This window comes from Sphaeramia orbicularis, chromosome 22, assembly GCF_902148855.1.
Source record: "Sphaeramia orbicularis chromosome 22, fSphaOr1.1, whole genome shotgun sequence".
NCBI classification, from domain to species: Eukaryota; Metazoa; Chordata; class Actinopteri; order Kurtiformes; family Apogonidae; genus Sphaeramia; species Sphaeramia orbicularis.
Window position 1 is genome coordinate 18,613,619 of NC_043978.1, and position 21,943 is coordinate 18,635,561.

The window sequence follows — 21,943 nt, forward strand, 5'->3', positions numbered from 1 at the left end:
TCACAGTGTTAGGTGTCCATAACTGATTCAGCTGGACCTGAATATACTGAATGACCAGAATGAATGTCAGTGGATTTTTTTCTTTGCTGATGACACAGACATATTCAGAGATGACATCACTAAGACTCACCTGGATCAGATTGTTAAAGAGGGTTTCAGAACCATCAGATAACATTTTATGCATCTCCATCATCAATACAAGAGCTTAGCAAAAAAATGAATGCAACTATGGATGGAAATATTACATTTACTGTAGCATTGCATTGACTATTTAGTGATACAAACATCCCACAGTAAATGCTTCCTGTAATCGTAGCTTAAGGCGGTCCAACGAAATACCGGTATGGTGCACATTACTTTTTCTTTTTTTAGCTGGAGAGTGGATAATTTCACATCGTTTAGCATGATTATTATTATTATATCTGTTTACAAAATTGTTGGAAAGCTACAGCAGATAATTATGAAACATGAGAGTCCACTGGGGACCAACTGAGACCTTTATTAATTCTGTGAAAGGGGTTAGTTAGGCTTCTCGGCTCATTGATTTTTACATAAATGTGGTTTGGATGCTGCACTTACGCTGTGGATAATGATAGCGGAAACCCAGACGTGGATAATATTAGTAAAATTACCCATGTTAACACAGCTAATATGGTTTTAAATTAGGGAATGGGATATTGTGTTGTGCTACAGTCGCGGAAATAATTATTAGACCACCCCTTGTTTTCTTCAATTTCTTGTTCATTTTAATGCCTGGTACAACTAAAGGTACATTTGTTTGGAGAAATATAATGATAACAACAAAAATAGATCATAAGAGTTTAATTTAAGAGCTGATATCTATCCATTTTCCATGGTTTTCTTGATAATAACTAAGATCACTTAAGTTTTTACATCAATATCTATGGCATTGTACTGCCAAAAACAGTGCTTTTAGGCATTCCGTGTTTTCTTGTCTGTCTGTTTTAGTCACATGATACACACAGGGGTTAGTACTTGATTGCATAACCATTGTTTTTGATGACTTTTGATGGTCTAATAATTTTTTCCACAACTGTACATCCCATGTTTAATCATTAAGTGTGATTTTATCCAGATATTCATACCAAGTTGCTGTTAATTCTCATAGTTTGATAACTCCTGAAATGCTGAGTCAAAGACCTGTACTATGCCTTTCCCTGTGTCTGGCCTCGCCCTCGGCTCCTTCCTCATTTCCATTTGTTTAATTATCATCACTCACTGTGTGTTGCAGTGCGTGTGCATTGCAGGTCAGTGAAGGGGGATGGGGGGAGGTTTTTGTGCGTGTGCTGCAGTGCTTCATCATGTTTTCCAAACAGCAGTCCTGCGCATGTCGCCATATTGATCGCACTTTGTGGAAATTGTGCATGTGAGAGGGCGAGGTCGAAGGAGTCCCTGCAGTGTGATGAACGAGCTCGATGGGAAACCTGTCCACTCAGCAATACAGACACACACCGACTGCAACGAGAGGGTCTGATATCTGCAACGGGATCACATTACACACCCTATCAGAGTAGAACTGTTGATGTGGTCTGATCACATCGAATCAGGACAATAATGGTTTGATAGCAGTGGAAATGCTGAGTTTATTAAATTACTTCCTCAATGAAACATTTTATTAGCAGCTCATAACAACACTAAAGAGTCATTATCAGCAACAGAGGCACTAATCAGAGTTTGTAGAGCACAGTAGAGACTCCTAACTTTCACAAATAACCAGTCTGTGCTGTTCTGTGTTCTGACTTTGTGCCAGTGTATGAACACGAAGCGATTAGAAGCGATAATATTGTTGGCTCTTTCCGAAGGGGTATTTGGTCATGTAGTCGAGTCACCTTGGATGGAGGTCGTTCCTGAATCACCTGAGGATTTGAAGCTAATTAAATCCACTGTGTGTGTGTGTGTTATTTTTTTTCTTTCTTTCTTTTTTTTTTTTACCAAACCGTATCAAAAGTTACATCATGCAGGTTCAGTTTACACAGCAAATACAATTCAAGGACGATACATGTTCCTGACCTCCATTTTAGAACGGTCACTATGTTTGAGTCTTTCTAGTGCCAAAATGTTTAGAAACGTTCAAAGATTACAGCGAGTAACTATTATTTCCGTTATCAGTTAATCATTCAACCACTATAAAACCACTAAAATATCAGGAAAAACCATTAGTCATTTATAAATCATTCCTTTGAGGACTAAATGCTCACTTGCTGCCTATTACATCCCAACCACTGTCAGGTCCTTTTGGAATGAGATAATTGAAATGAACACCACGCTATGGCCCAAACCCTATTCACCCTTTGGCCCTTGCACTTGGCACTACCCCTTGTCACCCATCGTCAGAAGTCGTCGATGCCACTACAAACAAATACAACAACTTTGTTTGTGGAAGAAGTCACCATGCCATCAGTAGCTGTAACGGTCTCTGTTACATGGGCTTTGAGCATCTTTTTCGACTATCAAGTGCAAACTGCAGAAATGTGTTCTCTAACACATTCAGACGGCATTATACCGACAATCAAATGATTAAGTAAGTAAATTTTATTTATAGAGCACTTCTCACAGACAGAGTCACAAAGTGCTTTATCAAATCAAATAAAATCAAATCAAAAATTAACATTAAGTTATTTACAAAGAAAATATGTACATTTCTGGGGGAGTTTTTTCATCACACTGCATCCCTTTTTTTGCTGTGTTTACGTCCATCTTGCCAGTGATTCGAACAGAATTATGTAAGATTTCTCATATCCCTCCGTTTGTTGTGTGGCCCTGAAAAATCTGCATTTTGAGGTCCAAACAGCCCTCCCCCGACGATTCATTGAGAATCAGGACACCCCTACCCCTTCACGCGAACATGCAAAATGGAGGGGTAGGGGTAAGGGGTGAACTGGGTTTGGGCCTCCCTGTCAGTGTCAGAATGTTATGGCTGATCAGTGTATACCACCAACCTTTAACCTTTAACCCTCAACTTACGGGGTGTCCATAAAGTCTCTTTACAATTTAAGAAATTTATTACAAAATCAAATGAATAGACAAATCAGTCAGTTGGTCCTAAGAGACTGACTGACCCATGTTCAGCTGCTGTTCACATGGAACCTTTCTCCACTTCGGCCTTCAAAGTTCTCGTTTGAAGATTTGCTACCACAAAAAAGGCAAAATACTTCAATATTTACTTTTCATTTTGTAATAATGTCCACAGATTTGTAGATATGTAGATACTGAAGTTTTTTGCCTCATTTAATCCACCTCTATATGGGCGCCATTAGTTGCATGAACCACATCAAGACAGTACCGGATTTCTCACCATGTTGGCTGTAGCATAGCCTCATCAGTGGTGTCAATGGCATCAGTGAGCTTTAGCTTCAGGTTGTTGATGTCCTCTATCTTTGTTTGATACACTATGTCTTTAACATAACCCCATAGAAAGAAATCCAGGGCAGTGACATCTGGTAAATGAGGTGTCCAGGGAATTGGGCCATCCCTTCCAATCCACCGGTCTGGAAATTTTTGATTTAGAAACCCACCAACATGCAGTCCCCAATGTGGTGGTGCACCATCTACCGGGAAAATTATGGTTGGTTGAAGGTCATCCAGTTGTGGTGCCACATATTCAATCAGAAGTTCAAGGTCAACATTTACAGTAAATGATCTGATGTTGAAGAAAAATGGACCAGTGCAATGTGATTAAAAACTCTGATAACCCCTGAGTACATAGAACAAATCTGACGAACATATCTCATCAATTGGTTTTGTAAATTTTTTTAAAATTGTGAAGAGACTTTTTACAGACACCCTGTAATTATTTTTTTATCAAGTCTTGTTCTAAAGGACTGATTGTTGCTTTGCACACAGATAATCTGACAGGTTCAACATGATGACAGATGGGGTTAAGACCCAGACCTGCCCTGGATCAGATACTTTACACAAACCACCAGCCTTCAGTTAACATTCAGGGCTTCAGAGGTAGAACTGTGTCAATGATTATTCTTTTAGTTTCACTTTCCTCTGACCTCTGGCCTCACCACAAACCACGAGGCTGTTCTTTTTTTTTTTTATAGAGGAACAAACCGAGGTCGACCTGCCGTTTAAGTCTGCAGACAGTTTCATATTCACCTCCTCCCCCACTCTGCCTCATCCTCTTATGTCACTGCTTCCTCTAGCACTGTAGCCACCTCTTTGTTCTCATGGTTCATGAGTTAAGATGATCATTTGAACAGTTAACATGTCATTTTTCATTAGAATAGAATAGCCTTTATTGTCGTTGTGTTTACAATGAAATTAGCAGTACAACTCCAGTCAGTGCAACGATATTAACAAAACACCATTACTTTAGAAAATAAGAATAGAGCACATGTAAAATTACAAAAACTAAAGATAAAACAAGAAAGTAGAATATACATTTTGCAATTTTAGAAGGTAACATAAGAATAGAGTTTAGTAGAATAAAAATAAAATAAAACTGGACAAAATGTGAAGAGTCACAAATTTACAGTATTAACAGTATGTCACAGTATGTATCTCTATGAACATTATTATTGGTATGCATATGTAAGAAACACTTTGATAATCCATTAACAATATTGTTTTATACAGACAGTATGTATATCTATGTAAACAGTATGTATACCTATAACTGTCAGTTAATGTTTCTTTAATGACTTTCAGACATGAGTTTTCAAAAAATGCTGGTAACTCATAATTTTTATCCAAGGAAATGATGAATAACAAATCAATCCTTGCATTTGAGATGCTGGAACATAAAACATGTTGCATATTTACTTGATAAATGAGGGCATCTATTACAAAACAGTTATTTATTAAAGCGTTTTCTCTAAAATCAGCTCATGTAATGAAAAAATGTTAAAGCCACAACTTACCAAACCTTGAAGCAAATGGTTAAATAGCACTACTTTACCATAGTAAACAGGGTGTCTGCAGATCTTTAAAGTGTTAAATGTGATTGTCCCAAATTAAGGCCCTAAATAATGTGAAAATTAGCAGTTAACCCTTAAATCTGTCACTCAAAGGTCAAAGAAATTCCACAGACATAATAAATAATATTTGCCGTTAAATCTTTGTAATGAATTAGTCAAATGTGTGATTCGTGTTGATCATTTCATCCTAACAGAGATGGGAATGGGTGGAGCTACCAACAGTCATTCATGGGTGGAGATGTTCCAGTATGAGCTTCAGCAGCTTCAACACCAGTAGAAACATTAGTCATGGACAAATGGAAATGTAACGTTAGCTGGTTATGACTGATTCAACACAATGACTATAAGGCCTGTTGGATGGTTATTTATGTGAATGGAAGATATTCAATTTGTTCATAGGCCTTGAAAAATGTCTTATAAAGTCATAAATTTGGCTTCATCCAACCTGTAGATACCCTGGTCGTAAAACGCGAGTGTCAGAAAACACAGATGCTTTATTTTTTTCTTCTTGAATATCTGTAAAAATTGTAAAAGCATGCAGATACACCACAAAGACTTGTTGCATTGTATTGTAGATTGTAAATTACTCAGATTATATCATGTTAGTAAGTGCTGCTGGGTCCGATCAAGCGAAACGGAACATCAGCGTAAAAAAGTACATTTGCACACATCATTTATCAAGTGGGCTCATTGTTTAGATAAAGATCTCTATTTTATGGGACTGTTGTCCTTTTTAAAACACCACTTACATAGTACAGGAGAAGTTCCGAACCTTCTGCTAGGCTGCATTAAATTAACAAAAAGACATCCAAAAAAACTGTCTATTGGAGAAATTAAAATTCTGAATGATGAAGTTTGTGAATTCATACACTGGTCACGTTTAAAAAGACTATCTGTGAACTTTTACCAAGAAATGACTCTTTATTTGTAATTTACCTATATCAGTATGGACCACCACAAGTTGTAAATAACTGTGTTAGTATTAAATGCATTAAATAAAGCATTGTGATTATATCTTGCTTGTTTTTTTAAGAAATAAGTCAACGTTTTGGGTGATGCATACAATAGTTACGAGTTGTCCACATGTTACTATGGCAAGACTTTTCAGTATTTTACTCCAAAATTTATTTTCAGCATAGTTGAGCATAATATCTAAAAGGTTTTATCCTACTTGATATCAATTTCTGTTGAGAACCCCATGTTTGGAATGTTTGCATAAAGCTTAAACAATTGATGTCCGTTTGAAGTCCACGTGTTACCGAGCAGTAATTTGACATTTTTCACCTAAAAATTTTATGTCCCCAAATTTTGTTATATTGGCTAAAATTTGCTTAGAGGTCTTATTTGTGTCTTTGTGCATGAGAAATCAATATAAGTGAATCCCCAAAGGAACTTTGTGTTGGTAAATGCAAGTTATGCAAATTGACAGGATTTCAGTTCTGTTGCAACATGTTGATGGTCATATGAACTATGTTTTCAGGTCAAAAATGTCCAATTTCATCACAGTTAATGCTATATTTTCATGTCACAAATGGCCAAGTTATATTTTAACTGAATTTACCTGAAAAACAAATATTCTGTTCGTTTAGATTCCCCAATTTTTCTTACAAGATTCTATCCTACATATCACATGTTTTATTTTTACAGGTTCAATATGGAGTATGGTGCTGATCCATCCTGCTTATGTTACGCCAATACATACATTAAGAATATCACACGTCACTTTTTAAATCAACAGTTTTCTAATAATAAGCATTTTTATAAAGAAATTACAATTCTATATTGTTATTTACTCTTTCGTATGATGACAAACTATACAATAAATAATTCTGATACTAGTTTTTGCACAGGGATCATTTGTGGAAACGGTGACATGGCTGCCGAGCATCAGTATGATGGGATCCGTAACAACCATGTCACATCCGTCCACTGCCACATTTTGTGTTTTTGTGTCAGCTGTTATTGTTTTAGATCCACAATACTAACATTTATGAATAAGAGGAGAATTAGCAATAGTGAGTATATAAGTTTATTACTAATAAAGTACTGGTACTGACCAGATCATCATGGGTAATGTCACGTCCGTCCACCAGCAAAAATTTTCACATACATATGCTATTCAAAATCCAATATTTCTGAAAATAGAGCTTCCACTGTCAAATAATATCAGTAGTCTGTGCACGATTGTATTAGCATTATTTCAACACAGTTCTATGCATTTCTTACAACTTTTTTTTTTTTTTGACAAAAATGGCCACTCATTTGACCCCCTAAGTAAATTTTAGCCAATGCATAATGTTAAAGGGCTTATAAATACCTACTTAAATATGTCTAATACATGCATATAAGTTGCTCTGCTTACATGACAGAGACTGTTGAACACCAAATATGTTACTGCGTGATCAGACCCTGCAGCAGAGTCTCAGTATCAAAAGCTCAATAGTTTTAATCCATGAATAGATATTTTCAGTTACATTCCTTTTATGTCATTGCACCCGACAGTTTTTGTTCCAGATTCTTCTTATTGCTGCTGTAAGTGTTTTCACAGTGTAGCGTCGAACACGGTTTCCACTCCTCAAACTCTCATGTTGCACATTTCTTCCCCCCTTTTTTTTTTACTGTAGAATATCTGCAAACAGCTGACACAGTGATTTCAGGCAGCAGCTGTGCCTTCTGTTGTTATCATGTGCTGATTCTTCTCTTAATACGTCATTTTGTTACTCTTCTAAATCTGTTGTTGGATTTTATCACATCCGTAACTAATACTGACGCATTCCCATGTTGAAGTGAACTGTCCTACAGCCTAGGAGACAGATGATAAGTGAATCACCCTGGTTTAATGCACACCACGGCTTTATCTTTTGTCTCCTTTTATAGATACATCTTCAACACACAACATTGCAAAAGCTTTGCGCTGAAAACTAGAGCTGTCACGATTATACATAATCCCCTGACCATTATTGTTTCACAAAACGTTTCCATTCAACTGTGTAAAAACAACTGGATTAAATTAACAGAAATGTCATTTTTCTTTACCGTTTCCACATTGTTTTACTCCGTTTGACCTTTTGCCTGGCGCCCTGTTAATCTCATCATGTTCCTTGATTCTGCTGTGGGCTAATGGCACCTGAGTGAAGTATCACCCCCTGCACTCGCCCGGGCTCAGCTGCATCGTACTGTGATACGTGCTGATTGTGGAGACTCCAGACAATGCATGTGACGCGCATCCTGTTTCCGAATCGTCCCACAGGAGTCTGCTTTGGATAAAACCCACGTTAAGATGCACACAGCAGATGGGACTCCTGTCAGTTTCCTAAATAAAACACCTCATATAGATTCCTGATTGTGTAACACTTGAATACCACAGATACATTCAGGCCCATATGAGTTTGGACAGTGACACAGATGTTGTAATGTTGCCTCAGTGGATCTAAAATGCTCAAGATGTGATTGAAGTGTGGACTTTCAGCTTTTATTCAAAGGGTTTATCAAAAATATTGCATTAAGTAGTTTGAAATTACAACCATGTTAGTAGTAACTCAATTTTAGAGACTCAGAAGTAACTGAACAACTGACTTATGAACAGCTTTATGTCTTAGTTTTCCACATGAAGCTTGATCAACATTTAATTTTTCCTAAGTGATTTAACACCATTTATTAAAAATGGTGATCCTCTGCATCAGGTATTTTCCTGTGTTTAATTTACTGACCATGCAGGTGTTCATAAAAAGTACATCCAAATGTTATTTCAAAAGAGAGAAAACTGAAGAAAAATTGACTTGTTCATCAAAATATATCATTAAATGAACATTAAAACAAGCATTTACAACCACTGTCATTTATCAAACTTTGTGTTTTACTGGTGAATCAATGTCGCAGAAGATGACGTTTCCACGTTCACTATGGTGCCTCTGAACGTTCAAATGGAATTTTTCAGCAAAATCTATCATGTAATGAGTGTTAAAGAGGACAATAAAAGGTAGAATCTAGTTTTAAAGGGGTCATATTTTGCTAAACCCACTTTTATTAGTCTTTGGTACCTTTATTTGTGTATTTGGGGACTGTAATAGTTCAATAAATTTGAATTTGAACCCTCCAGGTGCTAGTTTTATTTTCATTCCGGCAAGAATCGAGTGGATTTCTACAACCTGTTTCAATTCCTGCTTAATTTGTTACGTTTTATAACTAGTTACGTCACAACATTTGGACATATAAGGTCAAGACTTTCCGACGAACATTTCTCTGAGTACGCCATAATTGTTTGTCAGCAGCAACAGTTGTAGTAAAAACTGAAAATATGTCCAAAGTTTGAGCCGATTCCCTAAAATGCTCAGTTGTTGGCTGTATTAACGAACATAAGTGGCTGAATGGGACAGAAAGCACAGTGAACAACCTGGAGGGGGTGGGGCCAGTGCTCAAAATGACCTTTCATGTCGTGTCATTAGCCAGAAATAGGGTTGAAGATGGGCTCGTGGAGTTGAATTAATGAAGAATTCAGACCTAAGCATAGCATTTACAGCTTTTTTATTCCCACAGGGAAATGTTTGAAAATGCATAATTCCATTTAAAAAAAAGCAAAACAAAACAAAATATCACTCCTGTAAAATGAGCATCTACAACCACTGAATGTTACATTTGGTAGCTGCTCACTGGCATGTCAATACGACCTCCAAAGAAGAGTCAATGCAAGTGAAGGAGGCATTAATTAATGAATAAGAGAGATGGTGGAAGCTTTAGAAGTGTCCCGAATTAACAGTATGGTACATTCTTAAGAAGAAAAGTTTAAAAGAAAGATGGATGTTTATCGATAAGAAACACCAAGTTCAAACGCAAGTTGAATGTATTTTTAAAAACTAAAACGCAGCCATAAATCTTTGCTCCCTTTTATTCATAACTGCACTTAACTGTATTATCTTTGAGGCTTAAACATGATAATCTGTCTCTCTTGATCCTGCGGTGCCAAGCTCTAGTCTTCCATTTCCGCTGGTCTTTCACCACTTTGCTCAACACTTCCCATCTCATTCCTGCTTCAGTAGATCACGTCATGTTGTTTTTGTCCTGATTTTCTCATGAGGTCCATCTTAGTCCAGTCTTGACAGTTAGTTATTGGTTCAGGCGTCTCCATCATGGACAAACTAGATGAGTTCACAAAAGTGGAAAGAACATGTTAACAAGATTATCTAAGGGAAATCAAATGTTTGGGCGCCTAAATGCAATCTGGAAATCTAAATGACTCCCAAAGGGGAATCTCCAAGAAGAGCAGGTCATGTTTTCTGTGACAGAAATCCAGATCTGCTCACACTGTGCAAATGGAACCAGTCTGTCTGTTTGGAAAGATGGTGACAATATGACACAATTTTAAAAATGGACAAAAAGAGGTCGTTTAATTGTATATCTTACCCAGCAATGGTGGAGTCACAGTACACAACCGCCTCCACAGGAAAACAGACATTAGAGTCCTCTTAAGACATTTGACTTGTAATATTCAACTAATTGCATTTAAATGAGCATCTACTGACACAAGGGATTTAGTTGTAGTGTCATAATGTTGAGTTCAGTTGAAATGTCTGTTTTACTTTGTGTATTTTATTGAACTCTGGATTAGCCCATAAAGACCCAGTGCTACTTTTGTGGCAGACCCAAATGATTTTACCTCTTTATTTAACCTTTCTCAAGTGATTTATCAGCATTTATTATGGTATTATCTTCTTTATTTTGTGTTTTTTCAGCGAAAATCTGGTATTTTCCTACATTTAATTCACTGATCAAATTAACATTGAGGGTTATTATATGAAAAACAGAAAAAAAAACTCAAGAAAAAGTGACTTTTTCAGTAAAATATATCATTAACTGAACATAAAACAGCTGTCTCCATCCACTGTCATTGATCTAACTCCATGGGTTTTACTGGTGAATCAATTTTGTAGAAGATGACTGTGTTTCCGCGTTCACTACGAAGCCTCTGAACGTCCAAATGGGTCATATCTGATGACCATGAAAAGATGATGAACTGCATTTTACACCAATTATTTACACTTATTTATAGGTTTAGTGGTTCAGAAGTTATTAAACATTTTACATCAGTAAATGATTTTTGTTGATGGTGGATGTTTGGATCCTTATGGGTTAAAATGATATAAAATCAACAGAAAAAGATCAATTGTTAGTGATATTTATATTTATAAAATGAATTGTAAATTAAATACAGTTCTAACTAGCGTCACATTTCACACCTTTGTGTTTTGGGATAAATATTTGGGTGTTGACGCTGCTGTTTGGCATGTTTTGGTTTGGGCTATTTTCATTGTTTAGTTTTCTCAAGTAACTGATTAACTGGTGATAAAATATTGATCAGTGTTCATCCAAAGTCCAAGATGACACCTGAGACAACCCAAAGATTTTTAGTTTACTGGCACAGAGGAGAAATTCAGGAATCAGTTTTTGTTTTTGTTATTTTCTTGAAAAATACTCAGACTGATTAATGACTAGTGAACAAAAAGTTCCAGATCCATTTAATGGTCTAATGGATTAAATATTGCGCCTGTGTTTTGTTTTTGGCTGTGGCTGTTCATCTTTCACATCAGCATAACCAGATGGAAACTGGACCGATCTGCATCCTGGCTCCTGATGTGCAGAGCCGGCTCAGCTGATTGATCGTCTGTTTATGAATATCGACGCCATCAGTCAGAGCGACGGCAGCCTCGCAGCCTTTTCCTCTCACCATTAGAGCCGAACCCTGCGTCGGTTCACATGTTCATTCCTAAACTTTAGCCGAGCTGTGAAAATCCTTCCTTATCACTGATCGTCCAGTGCAACAGTGCAGGGTTTTTAGCCGAACATTGCGCTCTTTGTCACTATGTGAACAAAGGCGGCGCTGACGTAGTGTCAGGAGAAGAAGGGGGCGTGGAGGACGGGAGCTTCTCCACCGCCACCGTCACATGACAGCCGTTATTTTCCTCAGTGTAAAATCAGTCACATTGGCTTCCCTCGGTCACAAACTGCACTTCATCGGTCATTGTTCACAGTCGAGCTGTACGGACGCTTCAGGGCAGAGGAGGCCCACTCAGAAATGCAGCGTCCACTTATCAGACAGTGGAGGAAGGAAAACCAGTGTGGATGTGTGTGTTGAAACAGCTGTGAGCTCTTTGTTTAGACTGTCCGAGCATAGAGAGAGGACGTTCACATCATTTTATAGACATAATAAGACAGAAAGGGGAGCTGTGTGGGATTATGTGACTTTATGTCCACTCTGGCATTAAAAAAAAGATCAAGTATTTTAATCTGGGTTAAAGACGTTAGAATGTAAATATACAAGTGGACCATGTGTTCTTAAATACCTCCTTCAGCAGATTTAAAACAGTTTCTGGGATTTAGGACGAAGCAAAGTATCGTCATCATGATGGTGTGTGAATTTACAGAGATTTCCATGTGTGTTTTGACCACATTAAGTTATAAATGTTCACTAAGAGGATTTAATACCTGGATCATCCAATACGTTCTGATTTCCTGGTGCGAGTAGAATTCCACATCAGGCGGGTACATCTTAGAACCCACATCCATCATTGGATAAGTGGTGGAACAGAATTAAACCTGGGCTAATGACTGAAGCAGCTGTAGTGAGAGTTGTTGTTTTAGCTGAAGAGCAGCCAAGCATTTTGGTTTTATTAGAAAGAGGAGTTTAGTTTGGTATTATGGGATGTACAATTCCCTAATTATTGCACAATTTGCAGCAAATTTAAGAGTAAATCAGATCAATAATGGGGTCATTTTTTCTCAATGCTTCCGATTGGGCATGTTGAACCCTGAAACCCACTGTGAATATTTTTCACTTTGAAGTATTTTGTTTCAGAAAGTCTCACAGTAATGACTTTCTAAAGCTACAACATAGATTCCACAAGCTTTTCAGCCGTGCAGACTATGAACTTGGTGTAAAAGTGCCATAGATCACAGAGCTCAACAGTGCGAATCCTATCATGGTTTTGTGGTTACATTTGTTAAACCGTCTTCTGTGTCTACATATGGTCACACTGATCTGCCACTCTTTTACATCTACATTATATGAATACTAAAATGTACAGATACATGTGACTTGAAACAACACATGAGGCTTTTCAGATTCTTCTGCTTGTCCACCAGCCATGAGTGTCTCTGTAAACGTCTGTTAACATTCCACGTTCACGTAACTGCACACTGTGTACAGTCTGTATCTTTTGATAGCAAGTTTAAATTAAGATTCAAGAAATTATTCCTCACGGTGCTGATGAAGATCTGGAGTTGGTCCATGAGGGCCTTCAATGGCAGGTATGTGGGATATGTGCTAATGCTAATGCTAGGTGCTGTGTGTATAAGGATGGGTAAAATGCAAACTGAATTTCCCTAAGGGGAAGATAAATGAGTTAACCTGTCACCTTTTATTATGACCTTAACTTTTTAAAGTAATTGTTAGGTGTTTTACAGTACAGAGTAACAGTGGTAGGAAAAACTGTAATGATTTCTTTCCAAAAGCTCAGTTGTCTCTGTGTTTTGTCCATCTGACAATCTGATAAAACACCTCAACTAACAGAAAGTTTATGGAAATTGAATGTTGTGGTGTCTGAGAGCTTCTGTCCCTGGCTGATTGGTCCTCCCTTCACTCTCTGTTTCAGGTACCGGTAGTGGGTCTCTATCCCACGCCATCCTTCGGACCATCGCCCCCACAGGCCACCTGCACACGGTGGAGTTCCACCAGCAGCGAGCCGAGAAGGTGGCGGAAGAGTTCAGGGAGCACCACGTGGATCACCTGGTCACCGTCAGGAACCAGGACGTCTGCAAAGACGGGTTTGGAGTGACGGGGGTGGCGGACGCCGTCTTCCTGGATATCCCCAGTCCATGGGAGGCAGTGGGACACGCCAAGACCACTATGAAGAAGCAAGGTAGGAGAGCATATTATTATTCATTTACTCTCATTTTTTATTTCTGTCCTGTTCAGCAAAAGGTTTCTGTGTTTACTCTTAAAGAGCTAGAACTACTTTTGTGGCAACTTCCAAATAAAATTTTCTTCACATTTAAGAGTGATATAGATCAATACAGTGATATATAGAGAAAAAAAACAGTAAATAGCAACGTTAAACCCACGTCTTCCATATCTGAGTGTACCAAAAAGGCATTAAAATAACTTACATTTCCATTTCTTTGTCTTCTTCCATACCTTTGCAATATTTAGAAATCCACTATCATCTATATATGTCTTATATCCATATAAAGAGCCATAATAATGATGCATTTCTCTGCCAAATAAGATCTCATCTGGTTTTGTTTCCATTAATGTTTGAAAGACATAGAATTGTTTGGGGGGTTTTTTTCCCTTCTTTTTTTTGGCAACTTCCATATAATTCTGCAAACTTCCACAAAGGTTTCTCTACATTTAATCTTTCCTAAATGATTTATCAATAATTATTACCAATAATTATTAAGTAAGTCAATCCAGATGTTATTATTTCAAAAGAGAGAAAGCTGAAGAAAAAGTGACTTTTTCAGTGAAACATATTACATGAACGTTAAAACTAGCATCTGCAACCATTGTCATTTAGCAAACTCCATGGGATGAATAAGTGGTGAATAAATGTTGCAGAAGATTATGGTGTTTCCACGTTCACTACGGAGCCTCTGAATGTTCAAACGGTTAAATTTAAGTCTTGGAACTAAAACCCTATTATTAAATACGGTTCTTCCTTCATGTTAGGTGTATTATATAATTTATTTTCCAGTGTGGTATGTCCAGTGTGGCTTCAAACATTCATTGCCACCTGATGATGATTCTCCTGTGACTCGCTGTGGCTCAGCAGGAACATGACAGTGACAGAGCACGTTTTAAAATAACCCCCGTCTGAAAACACAGCCCCTCTCTGCGCTTTCATAACAGTCATCGATCAGCAGCGGCTCTCATTAACTTTGTCCTTGTGCTTGTTCTGGTCACAACCGAAGAGAATAGAGTCGTGGGCGCAAAGTGTGATGTGGTTTCTGTGACAACCAGCGCTAAACAGCAAGTCTGGGCAGGTGTGTGGTTTACTGAGGTGGTCAGTGTTTAGAGGTAAAGTCGGTGTGTACATGTACACATGGCAACCTGACTGTTCACCCACTCAGCTCTGTGTTTTTCAGCTCTTTAGTTCAGCTTGAGGGCAGACACAGAAGGAAACTGCTTTGACTACAAACACTTTGACAACTAAACAACATGTTTTTATCTGCTGAAAAAATAAGAGTGTAGAATTAAGAGTTTGTAAAAGGGTTATGCAGTGGACTGTTTCATATATTTAAGTATAAACGTAGAGAGAGCCAAAGTCCTGCTTCCTCCAATGGGATAGAACCTGTAGGCCTACATATTGTGTCAATTTAAAAGATAATTTTGTGCAAAAATGGTAAAGAAACTTCTAGTCTTGTGTTAAACAGCTCATTGGACTGCATCTCACCAAAATGGCTGCTGCCTTGGCACGTTTGACCTCAGTCTTTGACAGTGAGGTGGGAAATTATTAACCTTTTAACCGGGGGCCTATTACCAATGCTTGTAGCAATACTTACATTCTATACCAGGGGTGTCAAACATACGGTCCACGGGCCAAAACCAACCTGCCAAACTATCCAATCTGGCCCATGGGATGAAATTGTGAAATGCAAATATAACAGTCAGTGATGCTAAAATCATTTTAGTTCAGAATCCACATACAAACCAATTTGATCTGAAATAAAATACTATCATAATAACCTATAAATAATAATGACAAACTATCCTTTCACAAAAATGGCAATAACCTGAATAGTAGGGCTGCACGATTAATCGATTTTAAATCGAAATCGGATTTTTTAATTAGGACGATTTTTAAAAAAGGGAAATCGTAAAATCGATTTCATCCCTCTGGTGTCTGCGGGCCGCGCGCTTGCGGGCTCCCGTAGGCTCCTCCTTCTATCAGTGACAGCGGTCTGTCACAGAAGTCCGTGTAATGACCGGACTTTAAATGTGTTAATGAGCCCACAGTACTTATAGCAGTGTAAGCCGTGGCTTCACGCACGGATCCCGCAACTGAAATATAACTGCATGTGGATCATTCATCTTCCGTTGTCCTGGATCCGTACCGTACTGTCTTCTTCCGATCCGGGTCCGGGTCTCGGGGTCATCAGCCTCAGCAGAGGAGCCCAGACAGCCCTGTGCCCACACACATCCACCAGCTCCACAGATATAATCCCTCCAGCGTGTCCTGGGTCGGTCTGTTCCACGCAGATCCCCCAGTTTAAATAGAACCGCATGTGGATCACTCATATTAACGTGGTCCACGCACACACGCACGACTGATGCCTGTCACTGACTTATATTGGTATCACTTCTGTGGGCCCAGATACCCAGAAATTTTTTTTTAATAATAATAATAATAACAATAATAATAATAATAATAAATAAATAAATATTTGCTTTTAATAATTAATTTAGTCCTCTTACTTGCTAAATTTTTCATTCACAAATGTAAGTTCTGTAACACAAAACCAAATATTATTTATTTTTTGAAAGATGTTGAACTTTATTTAAAAGCTGTTAGATAAATTTTGAAACAAAAAGGCAGGTATAAAAAAGGTATAAAAAACATAAGTATTTGCTCTGATTTGGGCATTGTATTATAGTGTAATCCCCCTGGCAAACTTATGTTATTTTCTTGTTGTATACATTGTTTGTATACTCTACTTCATTCAATAAAGATTTAATTAAGAAAAAATAAACTTCTTTCGGTTCATCACGTGATACCATCACAGATCTGAGGTCAGAGCAGTGCCTTGCATTCTTGGGTGCTCACGAAAACGACATGCTGACTTCTGTTGTCTTTTGTAGTTTTACCCAAAAATCGAAATCAAAATCGAAAATCGAATTTTTAGAGGAAAAAATCGGGATTTTTTTTTTGCCAAAATCGTGCAGCCCTACTGAATAGGGGTGTGTCTTGGCAAGAATCTGGCAATACGATACAAATCACAATACTGGGGTCACGATACGATATATCACGATATATCATGATACTGTTAAAAAGGCAATTTTTGGTTAGTTTCTTTTTTAAAAATGATGAATTATTTCCTGGAAGAATGGAATTACACCAGAAATAAGCAACAAATACTAAACACATTATTATTTGATCACAACAGGATCTAATGCTATATCACAAAATTTTCCGGTGTTAAAGCTTAAATTACGTTTTACAGACATGATAATTAATTTAGATTAAGATCCTGCTCAAATTGTCATATTCTATTAGTTCATAACTAACATCGTAACATTATTTTTGTGCAATCCAAACAAAGGAACTAACATCTACCTCTCTCAGACAGTAAAAAGTGCTTTTAGGATGCTTCAAATAACCATTATTTAATAAAACAGTGTTAAATAATAATGAATAAGATATAAACAATAAAGAAAAACAAAAATGAACCTCCACCATATCCGCATTTGAGTAAATACCTAAAAATATCGATACAGTACTTTTTAATATTGATACAGTATTGTGAAATGAAATGTCGTGATATATTGCAGAACTGATATCTTCTAACACCCCCTAAACCTGAAATGTCTTAAAGAGAGGTGCAACTTTAACAATATACTGCCTGTTACTAAATATTTTGTGTATTTGTCGATCCACTGTGAGTTGTAAGTTGTAATGCACGTGTAGATGATAAATTGAGTCATAATATTGTTAAAATTTCACTTATGTTTCTTAAGAAATTTCAGGTTGTTTATGTTATTCTCATTTTTTAAAGGATAGTTTGTAGATTTAAACATTTTTGCCAAGTAATTTTAATGTTTTCCACTCTAAATCAAAGAGTAAACTTTAGGGTCGTTATTATTTATAGGTTCTTATGATAGAATTCTACTGGTCCGGCCCATTTCAGATGATATTGGGCTACATATAAGTTTGACACCCCTGTTCTATACATTCATAACCTGGCCAGCCGTCCGTCTTTCTCAATTTCTCAGAGAAAACTGTCTGGAATCACAAGGCTTGAATCCAAATATGAAGGTGGGACTAACAGACGCCGAGTAAACCAATCATAGATAAGACAAATGTGATGTAATTATGCAATGAGCAGATCCTTTATGTCAACAAACCTCAGCATGTTTCCACCATGGCGTGTGGTGGTGGTCGAGTCGAAACTTTGGTGAATGATTACTGTCGCTTTTGTCAGAGAAACTTGAGAATACAGGGTGTAATCTGTAATTCAGTCATTAATTTTGAATCAAATAAACAACCGATAACAGTTGTAAAGAGATTTGCAGACTTGGAACTGGCTTTTTTTTTGATGAAATTTTCAGGGAATGTTGATACTGGCACAAGGAACAAATGATTACATTTTAGTGGTGATTTGGGGGGGGGGGGGCTGATTTGCCTTGGTGGAGGTCTGCACTCTCTGAGTGCTTTTCTAGTTACGTATTGTTTCAGTCTGATACTTCAGCAGCTTTACAACTTAGACTTTCTTGACTTGTAAAATTATATTTTAAAGTAGCAAACATTGTATCTGTAAATGACGGCATATTTCAAACGGGATCAAAAAATTATTCCTTTCCTTTGATGCGTTCATATTTTTTGCAGAGTTCTGCCCCATGCACAGTGGAAAGGGCTGGACTTAAGCTTTCTATAAAGGTTTATGTGAACCAATGAGAGATGAGTCAAACTAAAGACTCGCATGCAATAAATTTGACCAAAAGTGACTTGTCTTTTTGAAATGTTGTCATCTTTCTGATCAGTTTGTCTTTAATAAAATCACTGATGATGTAAAAATAGTTTAATTCAGTTACAGTGACTCTACATGTGCAGGAGCTGAAGGTTACAAGATGTGTCACAGAAGTAGGAAAGAGAGTTAAGACAAATTTATTGCTGTTCCTGGAATTTAAATCCATTTTGGGAAACATGTTTCAGTGTAACACTGGTGTTTCAACTCTAACTTGTAACCCTTGTCATCTGTCTTCATGAAATGAAGCCATATATTGGATGTTTTCTCTTTCCAAACCACGGCTCCTTCTCGTTGACAGTTTCCAGCTGCTTAGACATAAGTTTGACTACATGTCAGAGAGAGACGGCGCCATCAATAATAGGAACTGATAAACTCAGAGGCATCTAATTCTGATGGATGTGACAATTTGGACAACAGCTTGTGTAGCTGCAGATTTCACTTCTGTTTTTTGGAACGTCTTTCATTCTGTGGTTTAGAGGAGTAACTCACAGAGGCTTCCCCTAAAATAAAATAAAATAAAATAAAATAGAATAAAATAGTGAAGAGGGATTCCTAGCATCTTTATACCCCAGTGACAGAGGCAGGAATTAAATGAAACCTTTCTAAACAGAGAAACAGAGCCATTTTCAGCCTGGACTGAAACATTGTCAGAGTAGAGGCCTGTGTCACATCATCAGAAAGACTGTTTCAGAGTTTAGCTGCATGGAACTGAAACGCAGCTTCACTGTGTTTAGTCCCTACTCTGGGCACCAGCAGAAGGCCTGTCTCTGAGGTTCTCAGGGTCCGAGATGGTTCAAATGGGACCAACATGTCACAGATGTACTTTGATGCTAGACCATGGACATACTTATACACCAGCAGAACTGTTTTAGAGTCTATTCTCTGAGTGAACATGTGACTATATAGACGTTAGTGTAAATTCAGGGTATTATATCAGAACAAAGAAAAGTGAAGCAAAAGAAGCATCTTCAACCACTGTCATTGATCCACCTCCATGGGTTTTACTTGTGATTTAATGTAGCAGAAGATGAAAGTGTTTCCACGTTCACTACAGAGCCTCTGAACGTTCAAATGGGTCATATTTGATGACCATGAAAACGTGAAGAAATGCATTTTAATTGAATTATTTACACGTATTAGACCTATTATTAGTGTTGTATTATTGTCGGGCTTTAAGATTAGTGGTTCATAAGTTCATCTTAGATCAGCAGATGGTCTTGGTTGGCGGCGGATGGTTCCATCTATAAGGGTTAAAGCACCTTCCCATTTGTTTCATTCCATTTAGGGCCCGTGCCGCCTCTCAGACGCAAACCAGCTGACATCAGCAAAGTCTGTGAAGGTTTAGTGATCATGGTTTATGGCGATGACTGGAATTGGGCCACGGAGTAGAGCTGTAGAGTCACATCTGATGGAATCTAAACAGCCATTGGTAATTGCAGCTGTCAATCATGTATTTAACCCCCCTACCTGTCTGAAAACACCCATTAGTGACAAAATCCTTTGTTTATAGGTTGAATTTGCTACATAGATGAGAGTAGGAGTCGTGTCCACTTGAGTTATACAATATGTTCATACTGGTATTTTAGTGTCCAAAAACCTGTCAAGCACTGCAGTTTTAGGATTTTCCCTGTTTTTTTTTTTGTTTTGTTTTTCCTTTTGTTTTTGTTTTTTAACAATCCACTATAGGGTTGACCTCTAGAATAATGGATAAACTGGAAGCTAAACTGTCTTCATGTTGTCCCAGTATATAATTGTTTTTTGTTGTTTTTTTCCAGATATCTTTACTAATTTTTAAATTTAGAGCATTAAGAAACACAAACAGAGGGAAAGAAAAAGAGAAAAAAAAAACAAAAACAAAAAAAAGAAAAAACAACTACGTCCCACCCCACACACACCCTGGTTCAATCATATACATACATTATTCACCATAATATTCGACAATCTTAACAACAGCACCTAGTCACGCAGGACTCTCAAATTAGCAAAAACTTCCAAAAATGAATGCCACTTCTGAAAGAACTTGTCAGTACATCCCCTCGTTGTATATTAGATTTCTTCCAGTTTAAGAAAAGATACTGTGTCCTTAATCTACTGAGATAGTGAGGGAGGTTCAGAAGATTTCCATTGTAGAAGAAGATGGCCAGTAATGATGTAAAGGCGATGATCTCTCTTTGTATGGAACTCGGACTAGTCGACTCAGCTGGGGTCCCAAAGATGGCGATCAAAGGGAAGAGTTCTAAACGCACGTCTATTATAGAAGACAATGTCTTAAAATAGCCAGTCCAAAAGTTCTGTATACTTGTTAATAAGTGATGCATAAGACTAGGGCTAGGCGATAAAACGATATATATCGCAAAATAACTTTTCCTTGATAGAAGTATGAGACATGCTCGATACAATTTCATTTAGAATTCATTTGTCCATGTTTTGACAGACATAAGAACAGCCAGTCATAATTAAGTAGCAACACACTGAAAAAATTGCACTGAACAAATGCTAGAGCCACGGCAAATTAGGTTGATGCACACAGCACAGGCGTAAGAGCAGCTGCAGCACACATACGAATGTCTGGGCTGCAGCGGGAGGTAATGAGTGTTTACTCTGGAGAAATTGTGACCGAGAACTGGTGCGACCGGGTTACTGAAAAGTAGGGTGTGAACTGTTTCGGTTCAGGGCCTTCAATACAATACGGAGGTGTACCAAACAAATACATGTAGCTGATGTGAAGAACGCAAACACTCACCTTTCCTTAAGTTTCACTTTCAGTTTTATGCCAGTTATAGCAGTTAAGGAACACACCCCCACGTATATACCCCTGGCGTTGTTTTCATGAAGATGGTCTGTTTTATTTGTGTTAAAAGCTTTTGCCTGCTGGTCAGACTTTTAGTTTAGTTTTAAATGTGTGTACTGGTTTCATTCATCTGAAACAGTTGTGTAATGTTCTTCAGCACATCTGTCATGTTCAACCTCTGGCAGAAAATAAATCATATTTAAATCAAAAATAACCTTCTGATTAGGGATGGGAATCCAGAACCGGATCCCAGTAGCTCGATTTCTTGGAATCGTTTGCCTGCCTGCTTAACGATTCTGCTTATCCATTCCGCCTTTGTTGTGCATGCGTGATGATGTCACACATACGCTGCATTGTTTTGGTCAGGACATAGCCAAGGCAGAGGCAGAAACGGTCCAAAAAGACAACACCAGGTCCACTTGTAACACTGGCAAAATTTCCATTTCTTCAAAGGGTGGAATCCCTCCAA

At 37.6% G+C, this 21,943-nt stretch overlaps 1 protein-coding gene across 1 annotated transcript in view; it reads left to right on the forward strand.

Moving 5' to 3' along the window:
- trmt61a (tRNA methyltransferase 61A) overlaps positions 1-21,943 on the forward strand; it is a 33,519-nt gene that overhangs the window by 4,667 nt on the left and 6,909 nt on the right. The window contains exon 3 of the mRNA XM_030127509.1: positions 13,592-13,858. Within this exon, the coding sequence (XP_029983369.1) occupies positions 13,592-13,858 (267 nt within the window). The remainder of the gene's footprint in view (positions 1-13,591; positions 13,859-21,943) is intronic.